At 37.5% G+C, this 20,986-nt stretch overlaps 1 protein-coding gene across 1 annotated transcript in view; it reads left to right on the top strand.

Moving 5' to 3' along the window:
* Positions 1-10,539: 10,539 nt before the first annotated feature.
* LOC121368503 (SCO-spondin-like) overlaps positions 10,540-20,986 on the top strand; it is a 77,485-nt gene continuing 67,038 nt past the window's right edge. The window contains exons 1-7 of the mRNA XM_041493240.1: positions 10,540-10,616; positions 13,865-13,957; positions 15,245-15,291; positions 18,085-18,240; positions 18,688-18,876; positions 19,176-19,364; positions 19,986-20,177. Of these exons, the coding sequence (XP_041349174.1) occupies positions 10,555-10,616; positions 13,865-13,957; positions 15,245-15,291; positions 18,085-18,240; positions 18,688-18,876; positions 19,176-19,364; positions 19,986-20,177 (928 nt within the window). The 5' untranslated portion in view covers positions 10,540-10,554. The remainder of the gene's footprint in view (positions 10,617-13,864; positions 13,958-15,244; positions 15,292-18,084; positions 18,241-18,687; positions 18,877-19,175; positions 19,365-19,985; positions 20,178-20,986) is intronic.

The raw sequence follows: 20,986 nt of genomic DNA, 5'->3' as shown, positions 1-20,986 counted from the left end.
TTTGCTATTGTAATTCCTGATTTTCTTGTGTAAAAGTAGATCCCATTTTGAGCTCGATCGCCATCTGCGTTTTTCTTAAATTATCATTGGTCAGATGACGTCACGTGGTATAGTAAATTTAGTATAAAAGCAAGTGACGTCAGATTGTTAACACTGGTTTCAGCTGTGACAAAGTCAGTTGTCTAAATTTAGACAACAACAAGAACAACAAATTAATGAAATAAAGTTCCCAATTTCTTCAATATTTAAAGGTACATAATAGAAACAAATATAATTTATTATTTTTAAAGATAAGAGTAATTACAAATTATTGTTATTATTCTTTACAAAAGAAAAGCCCATTTATTTAAACGATCCAAGATAAATTAATCTTGATATTAATTTAATCTGCTGTGGCTCACTTATCAAAGAGGGATCTACTTCAATAGAATAAGAAGTGGTTTTTGGGGTGGGTTTTTTTTTTTTTTTTATCATGACAATACAGGCGATATTTGAATAAAATACGTTTCTTCTATTATTTACAAATACTGCATTGTTGATTTATTGAAACACTTTATATAATGAGAAGAAGAATTCGCTACGGCCGTCACATGGGCGTAACATAGGGTGGGGGGGGGGTCGATGGGTTCGACCGACCCCACCCCCCACCCCCCGAAATCGCTTTTTTTACAATTTAATATATCTGACATTGATATCTGACATTATTATATTTACTCAACATAGAAATATATGCCCAATATCTCTGCAATCTATTTTGGAACCCCCCTTTTCAAAATCCTCTATTTTTGAACCCCCCTTTTCAAAATCCTATGTACGCCCATGCGTCACAATATATATATATATATATATATATATATATATATATATATATATATATATATATATATATATATATATATATATATATATATATATATGTATACAGGAGCGTAGGCTAGGGGGTTCGGAGGATTCGGACGAACCCCCCCCCCCCCCCACACACACACACACACACACACACACACCCGCTGAAGCAAAACATACAGGTTTAAACATATGGAGTTTCTGGTGGTGCAAAAACAAAATAGAAAAAGGTCCACTTGGATCATATTTGGACCCCCCCCCCCCATGTCCAGATCACGCTACGCCCCTGGTATGTATGTATGTATACAGGGCCGCAGCTAGGATTTTTTTTTTTTTTTTTTTTGGGGGGGTGGGGGGGCAACTGAGTAGTTTATTGTCTAAAACCCTTGTTTCTATAATGCTTTCCGATTTTTTTTTTCGGGGGGCGGGGGCAACTGCCCCCCTTGCACCCATGCTAGCTACGGCCCTAATATATATATATATATATGTGTGTGTGTGTGTGTTGTGTGTGTGTGTGTGTGTGTGTGTGTGTGTGTGTGTCTGGAGCGCTTATCATTTTCACATTCATCATCAAGTATGTCTTTATCTTATGCAGTTATCTTTCAGGATGGGTGCGGACGCGGTTTAGCTAAGTCGGTTGAGTGCTCGCCTGAGGTGCTTGCGTCGCAAGATCGAACCACCTTGGCGGATCCATTCAACTGATTGGGATTTTTCTCGTTCCAACCAGTGCACGACAACTGGTCAATGGCCGTGGTATGTATTTTCCTGTCTGTGAGAAAGATTAGATCCCTTGCTACTAAAGGAAAAATTAACTCTCGTCAACATGTATATCTTTTTCTTTTCCAATTCTCTTTTTGGCTGTACAGTACTGATGCATAAGTTGAACATAATCAGTCAAATGCTTGAGATAATATAAGTCGAGCACTCGAGATAATAAGTCGAACAATCGAGATAATAAGTCAAGCGCTCAAAATAATAAGTCAAGTGCTCAAAATAATAAGTCAAACGCTCAAGTTAGTAAGTCGAACACTTGAGATAATCAGTAAGGCGCCCAAGATAATAAGTTGAGTGTGCATTCAGCATGCACAGAAAAAACAAAGTCGATCGATGTTTACTTGTGGTTTAAAAGTACTTTGATGACGTCACATTATGAAAATGTAGATATGAAAATGCACGTTTCTGCGCGCATATAATGTCAATGGAAAGTGGGTCTTATGTTGAGATCTCGAATTATTATATTGGTGTTGAGGGCTGAACCTATTATCTTCAGCTCTAAAATGTTGTTGTCGAATGCTATACTTATGTCTTGTCAATGCGTACGTACCTTCGGTTATGGCCTGGGACGTAGATAAACTTGTATAAATGGTCCTAAAATGAATTCTACGTCGCGGGACTTGTTGATGTGTACTAATTAGGATCTATCTACGTCCCGATTCTCGTTAATTGCCCTTTTACCTGGTTGACGGTGGGTGCAGTCAAAAGGTAACAACGAACTAATCCTGTACCACAGTGCAGTTGTTAGCACTAAGAGTTCGTTTCAGTGGTTATGTTGTTGGTATTACAAATAAATAAAATAAAACAAAATTGTAAAATGATATACAACAATACCTAAGTTTTAACGGCTCTGGTGTAAATATGTCTGTCCGTACGTCGTCTGTCTGTGTGTCTGCCTCTCTGTATCTATGTCTGTCTGTTAATTTGTATATGTTAATACAACAAACTATTCAATTTAAAAGTAGCATAACATTTTTATTCAAACTTCAGTAATACATTAATTGTTTCCATAATTCAGTTCCACGATTCATTTTGAACGCAAAACATACAATAATGACAGTATGACAATAACGGCGACTACAACTATTACAAGATATACAAGAAATTAAATATTCAAAGAGAAGTATATAAATGAGAGAACAACAAAACACAGAATAAATAAATAAATAAATAAATAAACAAACAAAATAGTAAAGAAATAAAGAAAGAAAGAAATGATGAAAAAATTAAGAAGGAAAGCAAACGAAGGTGATTTATTTAAAATAATATTTCCGTCGATTCTCGCAGCTGTTAGTTGAAATGCAAAAGTTCTCCGATGTGATCAGTGTACTCCATATCTGTGATGTTGTGGCTGATCAACTCGTCTTTCAGAGACCAGATTCTGGCATCGATAGCGCGGTATTTTCGTTTTCGTTCCGGAGCTCGCCAGTGACCATCTAACTGCTGTAGTTTAACTTCCACTGGAGACTGCCCACGTTTCAATAGATCTACCACCTCAAATATGTTCCGATGACTCTTCTGGGCGATTTGATTGATTTTATGGTGCCATCCTTCCAAGTGGTTATTTGTCCGGTGACTGTCATTGCCAAAGTGGTTCCACATTTCTGGAGTCCATGGCCCTTCTATCCAGGTGTTAGTGACGTAGTCCATCAGTATTGTTACCTTTTCATCCTGGGGACTGTCGGCAATTGTGTCGGCCCAAACGTCCTTAATTTTGTCCAGCGGAACCATCGGAAGGGCTGAAGAACGCCTTACCACCTTTTGTACATCATCGTTTTCAATATATTCTGAAGCCAATCCAACTATTTGCGTACGACGCCAAATACACTTGAGTGTAATGGAAAAAACCAGCCTCTCAGTCCTAGGAGCGAAATGAAATCCTAGGTCATGGCAAGTCTCTTGGATGTATTGAAAAGTCCGTACGTATGTGTCTTCTGTGCGGTTGGGGAGAAGAGAATACACAAGGGGGAACATACGTCCTTGAGATTCGGCATGGATAGTATAACTGATCAAAAAGCTTGGGTGCTGAGAAAAATGTCCCATCTGAAAATACCCCATCAGCCTCACACAACAACTCAGTCGCGAACTACAATACTGTTCAGCTGCCATTAGTTTAAATCTCAGAGTTTCCCTTTTCGATGCAAAACTTTATATAGATTAAACAGGAAAAAACCTACAATGCGCAAGCGCCTGCTCAATCAAACACATATACAAATACTACCTACGACAGTAATCCTTTAACATAGTAGAGACCAATACGAGCGAAATAAAACAAAACTGAGGAGAAAAAGAAGAAATAACAATAAAAGAAAACAAAACACACAAGCGCCTGCTCAATTGCTACCCCGAACAGTAATGCTAGACTATAAACGCTTCTCATTTCGTTGGTAAAGAAAACACGGCTCACTCTACAACGCAGAATATGTAAACCAATTAGTTCCTTCTACTTCCCGGGACATTCATAATTCGGCAAACCGGTACTACACAAAATAGGATTTTCTACGTCCCGGGCCGACACCGTACCTTCAGTGGCATATAGTCATGATAACAAGTTGAGAGCTTGACATTATAAGTCGAAATCTTGAGATAACATGTCGACATTTCAAGATAGTAAGTTAAGCACTCAACAAAACAAGGCCAGATTTTGAGATATCGGCCTACTACCATATTATTTATTTTATTTTATTATTATTATTATGTTTGTTGTTTTTTTGGGGGGTTTTTGTTGTTGTTTTTGTTTTTTTTAGATTGTATGGGAAGAACGTTTGAGGCCTTACTACATTTTAAATGACTGGTGTTTATTTTAACACTGTATGGCCGAACTTTGATTCATTTCTATGGCAAGGGGATTAAATAATAACCGTAACTAGTTTGCACTAAGTTTATATACGCAGTCCTCGGCTGTTACGGCCGTGGTTCACATAGCCGAGCTTCAATCCAATTAGGTTGTCGCTTAAGCAATAGGCAAACTTGGCCTATTTCAACATTAAAAAACGTGGGGGGAAATGCAGTAATAAACTCTGGATTGTGTACTAGTATAAATAGATTTATGGTTATACTATCACGGGGTTTCTTCCGTCTTGAAACGAAATTTTAACATTAAAAGTGTATATTGAAATTACTTTCCGGCATACTTTGTAATTCACCTGAATCATTTCATATTTCCATAATTCCGAATATTTTCAAATTCTTTTCAAATCAAAGGCACGATCCTGCATGTAAGGTTTTGATTGGTCGAATGAAAGGTCAACTGGACATGAGCTCCAACGGGATGCTGTTAGATCCACAGGTAATACTAATTAACCAGTGGAGCTAATTTTAATTAGATTGGTGTATTATCTGACAGTAGGCAGCTGAGACAAAGAGACAAAGTACTAGTACTAACATCGTCTTACAACTTTTGTGTATATTAATTTATTGTTGTTGACGATACATTTTACCTAACGTTTTTGTTTTAAAAGAAATCAAGTGTTATGCAATTCAAACTATCGATAATTTTATCAAGTAGGCATATAGGCTTAAAACCATGTCCATATATGGATCATTCTACAGAAATCATCACTTTTCAAAAATACAAATTCAAGACAAAACAATTAAAATATAGAAGGTTGTATTGTTAACGTTTGGAAACTAGATGAACAAAGAAACATAAAATCATATCTGGCTACACAGTTCTGTAATCGGCCTGCACATGCAGACACATCGTGTCATTGGTGTTGCCGAACAAGTGGGATAGTTCAGCAGTGTGATCCAATTGATTTGTAGTGATCAAAAGCACATGGATATGTTACTTGGGTGTCCTTAATAACACATTTGGAATAACGTTAGCATTAACAACTATCCAAGGGTGTAATTTTGCATTTTTACACAGATATTCTATACTTAATTATACGCTGTGGCACTTTTGATTATTTAAAACTATGGAGTCTATGAAAATAAATTTCATCAAAGTCACAAAGGTGGAAGCTATGCTTTCTTTAATAAACAATTTAAATTTCAAAAATAAAGTTTCTTGAGAAATGACAGTTAAAATAGTTTTGAGTAACACCAAACAAAAAAGTAACACCAATGACAATGTATAACTCCAATGACATTCAAGACTATACTTGAAACACTATTATTCTTGAGACTACCACTACTTGTTAGCAAACGTATGTAATTAATATTTCTTAATTAAAAAAACAACCCAACACATTTCAACCTACAACTATTAAAGGCCTATTAGAATAATTGTGTGTTTCTGAAAACATTGATAAAAGTTAGATACGGCCAGTCAGATAGTTTCAAAAATACACCAAATTCATATACTTCTGAATGTTAATTTTTGTTTAAATATTATGTTAAAGATTTATTCATTCATTCATTTATATAGTTATTTTCATGCTTATATTAAGACCCAAGCACGCTGTCGTGGACACACATATAAGCTGTATGAATCAGATATCCAGAAACATAACTTAGTTCAGGTCTATGTTCAAATATGCACCAGCAGTACACCATACAACAAAGGACTGTCAGGACTGTCAGTTGCAGACCTCTATATCTTTCCTTTAAAGATTAACTTTATAATAAAATTATGAAGTATGAGCTGTGTGGTTTAAATTTATTTTACGGTATATTTTGTATTCCCCATGACGAGTAAAAAGTGTTAATCCTACTTTTGCTTTCACGTAAGCGCTGAAACAATCTACACTAAATGTTCCAATATTTTTTTCAGAAAACGAGGACGCCTTATACATACGTGACGTTATTCTAAAATGTTCAGTACATACACTATACAGCAAATCAAACAAATTATGTCACCATTCACTTTAATAATTTTAGAAAAACCCAGTTTGTCCAGCGTCCGCGTTTTACCAACACCCATCGCTAAAACTTGGTGTCAATACAGATAGACATTATGTTCATACCAAGAAATATATTGTCAAATATCAATGAATAGTTTTAGTAGTTTGTAAAATTTTGTATTTAGATACTTGTCTGAACTTTATTGTTAATGAAAATGTTCACTACCTGCACAGAACGACCTCACATATGAACGACAAGCGGACGACAACAAATCGGATGTTAACAGCGCGAACCGTGTATGAGAAAATCCGAAAGGAGCTGGAAGCATAACGCAGTTAGGGACGTTGACGATATAATCTTTAAATTACAGCAACACATTTATTTTACCCAAAGTGCCATTATGCATCTATGATGCTGTACATGCCCCTTTAAGTTTAAAATCATCCTAAAAAATATGCTAAGCGAGGAAAAGGGCATCTTATTAAAGCGCATTGTCATTGGTGTTACTAATGGTCATTGGTGTTACTCAGTACCTGGTAACACCAATGACAAAATAAGTAAATTAATTCATGCTCTTTAAAGAAACAGTTGAGAAAACTGAAAAAGTACATGTTGTAGCAGACATACTATGTCTATAATAACATACAAAACGTTTCTTAAAATAATTAACCATTACACCAATGATATACCTACTTTTATGTTTTGACAAAACATTCATGACATTTAAACAAAACTACTCGCAAGGTTTGATGGCCGACATCTACTGGTGAGAATTTTCATCCAGAGTGCATTCAGTTTCTTTTCTTTTGTCATAAGTTTATACAGTAACACCATTGACATAAAATTCAGAGACAAGCTTACATTGCCCACCATCTTTTGAATACGGAAAATATTTACAAGATTCCTTCTTTAGGGTGTATACTACCAAATCAAATCCCATAGACGACAATAGTAACATGTGGCTAAAACTCCTACCTGCAACGTATCAACCGACATAAACGCCACGGATATAAATACTACCACCCCTTACACTTAAAGTGAATCAGAAAAAAATGTGGGTCAAGCTGCTCGTTTCTGAGATAACTGGTAGCGTCTATGACTACCCTAGTTTCGCACAAAATTCGAGTACTTTTTTTTACAGGTACCCCCATACATGTTTCAAGCACAAGGCTACTTGACACATTGGTACTAGATGAAATAAAATTGCACATTTTTTTTACCCAGATGAAACTATTATTTTTTACAACCAACACACTCACATTTATAACCAATCACAGGACTTGTGGTGTTCACTTCTCTATCAAAAGTTGGGTGCACCTCGAACTTTGACCCAGCCGGAAGTTATTTGGTTTAGTACTACCTTTAGTGAGTAAGACAGCCATAAGTACGTATTACATTAAAGTTATTCAGTGTTATGTCTTCCATTGCACATTTTATCAATGCATGTTATGTATAGTGTTGTGCCAGGGACAGGTAACACCAATGACATTTTACACTAATCCTGAATAAATTCTCTATCAAAGCTGATTAGCAAAGAGAAAAAATTACTATGACAGGATAATATTATTAATAAACATCATTAAAGACAACAAACCTTGTTTTCTATATATAAATACAAAAAAGAAATTGTGTAGAGACATAAAAGTGATGCTTTCTGTAGAATGACCCATATGTGTGGTGGTGTGGAAAGTTTTTATATCGGCACTTCGAGACCGTGACACCGAAATTTTAATTTATACCCTTTTAAAAATAAATATGAATGGGTACTTTGTTCCACCCGCCACCAATCCATGCACATGGATTATTTTCCCCCAGCGATGACAAAAAAGGAGATCTTTGCAACCGCCTACTCTAAAGTGCCATAAAATTGAAAACAAGTTCGCTGAAAGGTAAGAGTTTAGTTGTACACGCTACTAGAGTAACATTAGTAAGGTAGTGTTATGCAATACCACATTATTTCTGTTGCTTTCCAATAGTTGAATACATGAAAGAAGTGGAAATAAAACTTTCAAAAGTGTTTAATAATAATAATATTTGGAACGTTTAAGGAAATACTTGTTGGCCTATTTCAACATTAAAAAACGTGGGAAACGTGCAGTAATAAACTAGCATAAATAGATTTTATGGTTATACTATCACGTTTTTTTTTCGTCTTGAAACGGAAGTTCAGCATTAAAAGTTTATATTGAAATTACTTTCCAGCATACTTCGTAATTCACCTGAATCATTTCGTATATCGTCGGCATAATTCCGAATATTTTCAAATTATTTTCAAAGCACTGGCATGATCCTGCAAGTAATGTTTTGATTGGCCGAATGAAAGGTCATCTGGACATGAGCTCCAACTGGGTAGGTTCGGTTCTTTGACCCAAGCTCCCCAAGCTTGCGAAAAGTGAAAATAATTGCACTCGGGACATCAATTTGACAACTGGTAACTCGTTTATTATTCTCTTCATATGTAATATATACTGAGTCAAATGAAAAACTTCACAACCGTTTCATCCTGGCTAATTAGCAAATATGATAGAAGAACGTGTTAAATAAGGTTTTTTTTAAAAATTATTATATGTCGTCCAAAGAAAGAATAGGAATAAATGTTGAGTCAAAAATCTGTTCGATGCGCCCACAGCATTTGTCAAAACCACAAACAGTCAGAATGGTAATTCACAAGCAGGGTCGTCTGATGAAATCACAAGTTCAGTAGCGCGTATGCCCTCCATGTGTACCCACAACTGCAAGGCAACGCTCCTCATTGACTGCCTAATGCGTGTAAAGACTGCAGTAGGGATACGGCGCCATTGTTCCACTAATGAGGCACCAAGTTTCTGCAAAGTCTGTGGAAGGTTCTTGAGAGTGCGCAGCCGTCTTCCCAGCACATCCCAGACGTGCTCGATGGGATTCAGGTCGGACGACCTTGAAGGTCAATCCATGATATTGATGCCCGCGTCCCTCAGATAATCCCTTGTCAAGATGGTCGTGTGGGGTCTGGTGTTGTCATGCTGAAAGATCAGGCCTGGACCATGAGCTGCCATGAAGGGCACACGTTCCTGGGCCAGCATCTGGTTGCGGTATGCAGCAGCGTTGAGATTGCCACGGATGGCAAGAAGTCGAGAACGTCCATTTCCACAGAAAGCGCCCCAAACTATTACACTTCCGCCTTTGAATCTGTCAACTTCACTGACACAACACTGAGTATGACGTTCACAACGTCGTCTCCAAATCCTCTGCAGGCCATCGGTAAATCGCAGTGTGAATCTTGATTCATCGCGAACCACGACTCTATTCCATTCCCTCTGATTGCATCGCAAGTGACTTTGTGCCCACAGTTGACGTTGATGTCGATGAAATTGGGGTCAAAATGGGTCCAACATATGGGCGCCGTGCGTGGAGGTGAGCGGTTCGCAGCCGATTTCGGATCGTTTGCGCGGACACCCGACGTCTGAAAAGTTCATTACTGGTTGCTGTAGATGTCATGAAACGGTAGCGAAAGTGACGTCACACAATATGACGGTCATTTGCGTATGACGTCCACACGTGGTCTACTTGATCGGGGGCAATCAGCTGTGGTGCCCGTTTGTTGTACTCGTGTCCGTAGATCATAAATTACCCGTCGACTGCAACCCAACGCCCTTGCAACGTCAGCTACTGACGTCCCCGCGTGCAAAATGCAGACGGCACGTTCACGCTGCACATTTGTGAGGCGTGGCATCGAAACAGGTCGTAACATATATCGTGTTAATGTGTTTTTTCGTGAGCACGTAACGATGAAAACACGTGCGCTATTTTAGTCACGTGACCAGTGGCACGTGCAAAACCACCTTTGCTTCAATGGTGCTGTGCACGTGCTATGGATCGGATCACGTGTGCTGTGGTGGGCTTTAAATGGAGTGTAGACATTGCCATTACAATATTTATTCCTGAAAAATACCCGTTTTCAATACTCATTGACGTTATTCAAATTTTAAATTGTGAAGGTTTTAATTTGACTCAGTATATAATACAAAGACTAAATGTCATGTCTTATGTCTTGCTACCATACAGAAACGTCTAATGGCAGTCAGTTGGATGCCCGCCAGAAAAAGATACACCTTGTTTTCGTCAGACATTTAGAAGACAAGCCAGATCACAGGTCGACCCCATCAGATCAAAATGGGTTGTCTTTCCATGTCACTCGTAGTCTTCTGTCTTGCTATTGCGACCGTCCTTTCCACGTAAGTTAGCCCGTTCAAAGGAGGTTGAATGTTTTGTTTAATTCTAACATGTTACATTGTCATTATTAATTTGTGGTGGGTAAAATTGCAAATTGTTTTCGTTTGTTTGTTTTGTTTTGTTTGTTTTTATGTTGTTGTTTCTTTTGTTTTGTTTTGTTTAAATAGTAACTTTTTACTTATATTAAACTGAATTCGTACTGAATACTGTTTTGTTTACATACTCATAAAAACAAAAACAAAGCCCAACAAATTCCATATATAATCCTTCAATTAAAAGACACGAACTTTAATTGTCAATTCCTTGTACTGCGAATACTTTATTTGAATTGCATGAAACGAACTCCAAGTTGTAGTTGTTATTAAGACGGCAACAGAGCAGAGCAGAACTGAACAAAACTTTATTTGATCTCAGATAACATAAAATGATACATGAGCAAATAACTGCTATTCCATGACATTGAACAATACATATTTAATAAATACATAAATAAATAAATAAATGGATTAGCACGGGGATTTACTAGTGGTTTACTATAATACTTTATTTCAACTTAATTTCTTTACTATTCAGCATAAGTTATAGTTAGATCACATGAATGACCTTTATTATATGGATCAAGGTCACCATACAAATAAATATCTATATGGAGAGCAGATGCACATAGTAATGCTCGGAGGGCTTGACACAGAAATGTCACTTTGGAACACAATCGGTGACTTTCTACAAGCATCTGGTTTGACAACAGCACACGGTAAAGCTAGTGTTGCTACCTCTGGCATTGCAAATTCATTTCTGAAAGTATTTCACCTTACCAGGATAAGACACACCCATCAGGTGACAGCAGTATCTTTGGCAAAGCTTCCGAATAACGCATGGCTGGAGATTATCAAACAAGACCAGGCAGCATCAGACTGCAGTATGGGATATGAAACATGGCGACAATCCATGATAAACAAGAGTCCGACCTTCCATTATTGGGACATTATTCTTGAGTTCGAGATCCTGGTCATGATTTTAATTAGACCACAACGCACTGCTCTAGCTCCTTAGTATTTTGCATTAGATCATCAATTATGCACGGTGAATATCGATACACATGCGAGTTATGAAAGCACTACCACAAAAGGTTGAAGAGGACTTCAAACGTTTCTGGGTTATTCAAAAGACACAGCGCAAATTGTCCTGCATACCAATAGATCAGGCACACGAACAGAACAATAAGATTGTGAAAACACCTGGGGAGAATCCAATGGCCTTTCGATAGTGGATGATTTCCGGGTCAGAGCAAACGAGGCTGCTGAGTGAGTTCGAGAGTCAATTCATCGACGATGACATACTGGCAGTTGATCACGATAAGCAAGGGCCCACCCTCTGGACACTCGCAACTGTGCAAATGCTGATGTGGTGGCAACAGTGAGCGGAATTAAAGAAAAAGGTCAAAGTCACTACAAGAAATATGTCAAGGATGTCATCATTGACAGAGTAGTGTCAATCCATGAACCAATCAAGAAGAACTCCCTGCCCCTTTCTATGCGTCCTCAGGCATCAGGATCTACAAAAGTAAAGCAAACGATGGCCAGTCTTAAAGTGACTACACTCTCATTGGTCAGCTTTATATTGCAAGCATGTTTCGAGATGTTGATCCCGAGAAGTTTTTCTCACATGAGAACCACCCATGACCACCATCTTTATCAGACCATGGGAAGCTTCAGCTGCCAACAAAAAAGTCAGATCAACTGACATTTCTTCACACAAAATCTCAGGCTGAAACTCCAGCGTCCTTCGATGCCAAGGTATTTGATGGTGCTGTCATAGTTCACCTCCTTCCAGCTTGTCAGGTCTCATCATTTGATGAGTACTGTGAGAAGATTTTCATCACATGGATCACAAATCAGATGAACAATAGTGACAGGATCGACATTGTGTGGGACAGATGCCCACCCGACAGCCTGAAGGAGTCAACTAGAGAAACGAGGGGTGCTTTCTTCACGTCGGTATCGATGTTTTGACTAAGCAACTCCACTATTAGTTTTTTAAACAATACCGCAAATGTTTCACGATTTGACCTGTTTTTATAATTGAAATCAACCATTACTTACATTGTTTTGTTTAGGGTATCCCTTTCCATACATTCGAAGTTTTTTTGTCACCTTTGTGTTTCTAATACCACGAAATATTTTGTTGTTTTTATTTTATTATTTTTGTAAAAACAATTCTTTTCTTCTTTTTTTATTTTTTTATTTGAAAACGCACGAAGTCACAGTTATGGAGACGAGCTCATGTCTATTTTTAAGGGTATAGTCCCGTTTCAACGTCAGGGACTTTTGTTTCACTTTATTGTAGCATTATCAAAATGTGTTACAGGTTTGTAGATTATCCAAGTTCAATGTCCATTTTCACGGGTTAAAACTGGGGCCTGCGACTATAAATGCTATCTTTCAATTTGTACAAGATAGCATTCCCACAGCTAAAAAAAGGAAAGAGGCGAAGGCACTAATTTCGTGACAGGGGGGTACGGGGTCCAACCCAGAAACGTTTTGAACTATCCGTGCGCCTTTTCTGCTGTTTTTGCAGAAGTTTAGACGAAGGATTATATATAAAATTTGTTTGGGTTTGTAAAGAATAGCAATACTAATAAGGAATTAAATATTATTAGCAAAAAACGTCTTCTTCTGTAACATAGGTCTTCAAGAATGTTAATTTAAAAAACAAAGACCTTCTGTCATATCAGTGGGATAAAATGGAGACCGAGTGTTGTTCAGTCTGAGTTTTGGTCACGGCAGTTAGACCGTTGCTATTACTTTATACGCCGTTTGTATTATCATTCCTTACACACCCATTGATGAGAACATCGTTTGTTATTTTTGGTAAAACACACGAATAACACACATACGTGTGATAACAGTTTGAAGATATTTCATTGGTTGAAATCGATGTCTCTGTGACGTATAAGTTAACTACAAATGTTAGCATCGTAAATACGTTTTAGTTCAAAAAGATGTTTAAATATCTTTTTGAATATGTGTACGAAATATAACATTACATTCGTGTCCGTTAGATACAATTTATTTTGCAACCAGTTGTTAAAAAACGTATCCCACTCGCATTCGCTGGTTAGATACGTTTTAAAACAACTCATAAAATAAACGGTATCTAACAGCCACTCATGTAGTATTGTCTGTATAATACATGTATTTATATGATTATATTTTAAACTGTTTGCTTGTCTGGTTCTTGGTTTTGACAGGTGTCCCAGAACCTACACCTACCGTCGCGCCAACAGATGCACGGGATATCGCAACCAGCGATGTGGACTGTTTGGCTGGAGTAGATGTCGCAGGTAGAGGCATTTTATAGGTATTGTCTGTCCCTCATATATATAAAGTTAAAGTTTGTTTTGTTTAACGACATCATTAGAGCGCATTGATTTGTTAATCATCGGCTATTGGATGTCAAACATTTGGTGATTTTGATATAAAATCTTAGACAGGAAACGAGCTACATTTGTCCATTAATTGCAAGGTTGCTTTATACGCACCATCCTACAGACAGGATATGACATGCCGCGGCCTTTGCTTTACCATCAGGTTACGTCCCACCCCTCCCTGATACAATGTAACATAACATCAGTTGTCCCAGTGAACTATTTTGTCGTTCCAGCTTGTGATTCACAACTGATGTAACAAAAGCCGTGGTATGTTCTATCCCGTCTTTGAGAGGATGTATATAAAAGATCCCTTGCTGCTAATGAAAAACAGTTAGCCCATGGAGTGGAGGCGGCGGGTTTTATCTCTCATTATCTGTGTGGTCCTTAACCATATATCTGACACCATATAGCCAATTAAAATGAGTAAATAAATAAAACGTTTTTTGTCCTACCTATGGGATGGTGCTTATAAAAGATCCTCTGCTTTGGTGCCAGCGGGTTTCCTCGTTTTCTGTTTATTGTTTTAAAGACACCAGTTCTCAAAATAACAATACTTCTATGTTAGATACAGAATAGCGATGGATTAAATGTGTTACAGTGTAGTTAAACAATACACCCCCTCCTCTGTATCTCTATCTATCTCTCTATCTCTCTATCTATATATATATATATATATATATATATATATATATATATATATATAAATATATATATATATATATCCATCCATCCCTCTCTCTCTCTCTCTCTCTCTCTCTCTCTCTCTCTCTATATATATATATATATATATATATATATATATATATATATATACACACACACACACGCACATATATATATATATATATATATAATCTTTTTCTCTCTATTTCACTCTCTCTCTCTCTCTCTCTCTCTCTCTCTCTCTCTCTCTCTCTCTCTCTCTCTCCATACACACAGACACACACACACACACACACACACACACACACACATATATATATATATATATATTATATATATATATATATCTTTTTTTTCTCTCTCTCTTTCACTCCCTCTATCTCTGTCTTTCTCTCTCTCTCTCTCTCTCTCTCTCTCTCTCTCTCTCTCTCTCTCTCTCTCTCTCTCTCTCTCGCTGTATTTTTCTATCAATAACTTTACAAGAAACAGCACCAGTTGGACCTTCCTGCAACAATAGATATTTTTTATGATCTGCAGGTCGTACACCTACCCCTGCCACATAAGCGAACAACGCACTTGCCCAGGTAAGACCCCGAATTAGCTGTACATAAGTAGTTTGTTTGTCTGTATCTAAACGTATTTAATCTGTTAGGTTTGTAAAAGAGTAGATCCTAAATTCTAAATTGTACCTGGAGACGAGAAATGTTTTATCTTCATGATCAATCTTGGTGTTGTGAACTGCCAAACATTCAAGAAATCCGAACCAAATATTTCTAAGAGGTAGTTTTAAAAAGCCCCGTTTCAATTGGATGCATTCCTATAATCTGTTTTTACCAAAAGGGAACTGATAAATTGACATGTAACTCCTTAATAAATAAAGTTAAAAAAAATCTTATAAAAACGTATTATTAAATTTTAAACACAAACCAACTCAAAAAAAAAAAAAATGGAAAAACATTTCAGTGTATATAACTAGTTTCTTTACAAATTACATCAAATTGTAAAGGGTAAATATCATCTTATGATACAGGTATGACGGCAATTGATGGAACAGCCAAGGCAAAGCATTCGCAGTTCTACCTTTAGCGTGTGTACTGCAATATCGATTGCTTCAGTAACAATGCAGATAAAGCTGCATAAATTGGCTCTTCTAGCATTTCGCTTTCGCCGTTGTATTAAAAATTAGATTTTATCTATAGAGTTTAATTGTAATTTGTTAATTACCTGTTTTTGCAATGTTATGAGAGTCAGTATGGGTTTAAAACTTAATAATATGCTGTTATATGAGTTATTTAGTTTATATACTGAACAGCATTGAAAAAGTAGATAATAACAAATATGAATGGGGCGTATATCAGCTTTAAAAATATAAATTAATAAGTACCGTACTACCTTATAGACCATGCGTGACGACGAATAACTTACAAAAACGATTGCCTGAACACTCCATGAAACACAACACAAAAACATCAACATACCATGAAAAACGTAAATTGAATGTGCAAACCAGCTGATTTGGGCTATAAAAGATGGTCTTCGAAAAGCCACTTTTATTAATGAAGTAGACTTTGAGTGAACTTTAAACAAATGATGGCAATGTTGACAGCTGAGGAACGTGAACGTCATCGCACAATCACAAGACATCACAGGAAATACCAGCAGAGAGGAACCACCATGGACCGTCCACGTCCAGGCCAACGATATGTTACGACACCACGAAAAGATCGACATGTTGTTCGCCTCTATATTCGTGATCGAACGCTGTCAGCTGCCAGGACTGCACCAACTGTTCAAGGTCGACGAGGGGTTATCAGCGCAGACACTGAGCGTCGCCGTCTTCGCTCAGCTGGGCTGCGTGCACAACGACCATATGTTGGATCTATCCTGACTGATTGACATCGAAATGAGTGCAGAGGTTTGGCAGGAAGGTATCGTCATTGGAGATTACAGCGTTCGCATTGTGTGCTTTTCACTGACGAAACCTGTTTCCATTTAACGAATGATGATGGTCGGTTGCGGGTGTGACTGCTTTGTCGAGACGAATTGATGGGGTAGAGGGAACGTCATGGTGTGGGGCGGGATCAGTTATCATTACCGAGCAGCACTGCATGTTTGAATGCCCTTTACTACCGGGATAACGTCTTGCAAAATCACGTCATTGCATTCTTTCATCAGCATCGGGATATGCACACATTTCAGCAAGACAACGCCCAAGCGAACACAGCACGTGCTACAACACAGTATCCAGTGAACAATAATGACCCTATGATTGAGTGGCCAGCATTGTCCCCTGATTTTTCGCCAATAGAGCATCGTTGGGATTACCTTGGTCAACGCATCTCACGTCGTCCACAAATGAATACCTTAGAGAACTGCAGAACGCACTACAGCATAAATCGTGTCGATGAGAAGACGTTGCATGGCTTGTGTTGCCCCACGTGTCTTTCATACGTCAATGAATTAAAACTAATAAGTGATTGTGCATCCTGTTTTGTTTGTTGTCATTATCAATCATCAATCTATTGCTGTTCACAACAAAAACATTTATTGTTCAGGTATTCTTTTCGAAATCCAAACATTTCTTGGTGCTGCGTTTTCAATGCTGTTCAGTAGATATATATATATATATATATATATATATATATATATATATATATATATATATATATATATATATATATATATATATATGCCAGATCATTGGTTCGGTTTTCAGCGAACGGACTATACAAGGTAGTTACGAGAACCAAGTAATATCAAAGATTAGGCTGATGCCAAAAAGTCACATAAAAAAGTTAAAGTTTGTTTAGTTTAACGACAACACTAGAACATATTAATGTATTAATCATCGGCTATTGGATGTCAAACATTTAGTAATTTGGCATATAGTCCTAGAAAGGAAACCTGCTACATTTTTCCTTTTTAGTAGCAAGGAGTCTTTTATATGCACCACCCCACAGACAGGATAACACATACCACGATCTTTGATACACCAGTCATAGTGCACTGGTGTGTTCTAGTGGCGTCGTCAAACAAAACAAACTTTAAGTTTGGTACACTGGCTGGGACAAGGAATTGCCCAGTGAGCCCACCGACGGGGGTCTGTGGGACAGTGTATATAAAAGATCCCTGGCTACTAATGGAAAAATGTAGCCGGATTCTTTTCTAAAGTTATATGTCAAAATTATCAAATGTTTCAGATTTAACAGTCTATAATTAAATAAATCACTGTGCTCGAGTTGTGTTGTTAAAACAAACTTTAACTTTTATCAAACAAGAATATTAGAATGAATATGCCAGGCAAGATATTACAAAAGGTTTCAACAATTTGCTGTAAGAGGAGTGTGTACCTTTAATACAATTAATTTTGTTGCCAGCGCCATCTGTGTCGTACGGAAGGTGGGGACCGTGCTCATCCTCTTGTGGCGGCGGTTTAAAGTTCAGGACAAAGTATGTGCGCTGCAGCTCGTCATGTGGCGGGGCCAGGACAACGACGCAAGAATCACGAAAATGTAACACTGGCTGTTGCCCAGGTAACGAATTAATTATTTATTTTATTATTATTATTATTATTTTATTTTATTTTATTTTATTTTTTTGCAAACGACACTTCATAAATTAAAACATGGCAATTGTTTCAAAATCTCAGATAGATTTTCTTTAAACATATTTCTATATTTTAATTACTGCTAAATATTGAAATGGAATGGAGCTTACTTTGTTTGCTAAAACAAAAGAATAATAGTTATTTTACTAGAATATCCCAGTTAAAGGTACAATGTCCACAATTTTCACTTTGAGTGTGGGTTATGTTCATTCGTGGATGTTTCATCATTCAACTAAGAAAACAGCAGTGCTTTCACCTAGCTTGGTGATAAAATTAGCCACTGATTAAATCGGATTAAATTACGATAGCAAATGTAAAGCTTAATTCATGTCTCTCTTTCTGACTAAAATGCCTGTAATGTAATTGTGATTAGTGAATGGCGGATGGAGTTCCACCAGATATGGCTCGTTTGGAACGTGTTCTGTGAGTTGCGGCGGAGGATCACAAACTCGCACTGCTTCGAGGTTGTGCACCAACCCGAGACCATCGTGTAGAGGACACGTCTGCTCCGGATCAGCTTCCTGGACCGAGACCAGGAGATGTAACAGCCAGTGTTGTCCAGGTATGATATCAGGGTGTATAACTGTGTTGTCAAGGTATAATATCGGGGTGTATGACTGTTGTCCAGGTATGGTATCAGGGTGTATGACTGTGTTGTCCAGATATGATATCTGGGTGTATGATTGTGTTGTCCAGGTATGATATCAGGGTGTATAATTCTGTTATCCAGGTTTGAGGGTGTATGACTGTGTTTTCCTGGTAATATATCAGGGTGTATGGTGTCAGTTTATTATAGCACCAGGTATTGTTAAAGGTAAGATAGTTAAACAAATGTTGTCATTCATCATTTGCAATTTGCAGTCAATGGCGGATGGAGTGCAACCACTTATGGTAGCTGGGGAGCATGCAGCACCTCGTGCGGGGGTGGAGTTCAGACGCGAACTCTGAATCGAGGCTGTAACAACCCGGCACCATCGTGTAATGGCAGATCGTGCTCTGGGATGGCGAGTTGGCAAGAAGACAGAAACTGTAACCCGAATCCTTGTCCAGGTAAAACAAACAGGATTCTTGACATCTTGGTGAGGAAGTCATGCCATTAGTCTCTTGAAAATAATCTCTGGGATCAGCTATGCGATAAAAATATTTTTCTTAGACTAAACTGCATCTCAGATTTGTTCGTTGATACACAGTCCATTGGTGTAGATCCAGTAGGAAAGGAATATTTGTTGAGCTACATCTCAACGCATTTTTAAAGGCATCAATTTGGTGTCTAGAATAAGCCACTCTTACCGAATAGCTTCGGTATTATTCATGTACTTGCAGTATTCTGTTCAGCTTTTCTTTAATGCATATTATAATATTGTCAACTGTAAAAATACATTTTGAAAAATAGCAAAAACCCTCCATGATGGCTTGAAACAAGACTTGTGTTAAACTAGGATAAATTTATTATTTAAAATAACTTTTCGTCTAGTTGAATGTTTTTTTATTTTGTGTAGCCAACAATAAAGTCTGCTTCAAAACAATACCGATATTGAATACAGGAACCGAAGTCGATGGGAAATAGTTGCAGGGAATGGATGTATTTTTTTAAACTGAATATCAAACGAAATTTTAAAGTTCAGTTTCCTGGATGGCGCATATTGGAAGAGTTTGTTGCTTGACTTGCAGTGAACGGTGGCTGGAGCGAGTATGAGGACTGGACGGAATGGACGACGTGTTCGGTATCGTGCGCTGGGGGAACCCAGTTCAGGTCTCGGTCTAGAACCTGCACTAACCCTCCACCAGCCTATGGCGGCGCCGACTGCCAGGGCAGTGACACTGAAGTCGATACCAGGAGCTGCAACACACAGCCTTGTCCTAGTGAGTCCTCTGTGTAACTTGTTGGGTCACTGAGTGTGGATGAGGTGGTATAGTACAAAGGAGGGCTGGTCGGAAGGAAAGTGAAATCAGTACTTTAAGTTGCTCCATGCAGTAACAAGCACACAACTCAACATATACAACACAACCACATCACACGAATGCATAAGAGTAATGTACTATATACATCAAAACTTTACCATAAATATGTTTCATTGCCTATTCACGGTGAAGGGTTTCCCTCCCCCCTCCCCCGTTTCCATGACTCGGACGTCAAGCTATAGGGCAATACATTGTCCAAACTACAAAGGAATTTGTCTTGTGCGGAAACAAGCATTTTCAATATTATATATTATTTAATAATTTGACTGCATTAAATTAACTTACGGACCAAGATTGTATTGCTGTTATTGTTGTTGATGACGACGGCAATGATTACGATGAAGATGATGATGATTATGGTGTTGTTGATGATGAAAATGATGATGATTATGGTGTTGTTGATTTGAAATATTAAGGGAAGAATACGCCCGATTTGTCACCTTTCTGTCGGCAGTATAGAAGTAAATAAATACCAACTATATTTGTTCTGTTTTCAGTTGATGGCGGCAGTATATTATAGAAGTATATAATTACTCAAACTATATTTGATATTCTGTTTTTAGTTGATGGTAGCAGTATAGAATATAAGTATATATCTACTCAAACTATATTTGATATTCTGTTTTCAGTTGATGGCGGCAATAAAGAGTACATAAATACTCAAACTATAATTGGTATTCTGTTTTCAGTTGATCGTAGCACTATAGAAT

The sequence above is a fragment of the Gigantopelta aegis genome, chromosome 3 (assembly GCF_016097555.1).
Source record: "Gigantopelta aegis isolate Gae_Host chromosome 3, Gae_host_genome, whole genome shotgun sequence".
NCBI lineage: Eukaryota > Metazoa > Mollusca > Gastropoda > Neomphalida > Peltospiridae > Gigantopelta > Gigantopelta aegis.
This window is presented reverse-complemented; position numbering and strand designations above follow the sequence as displayed.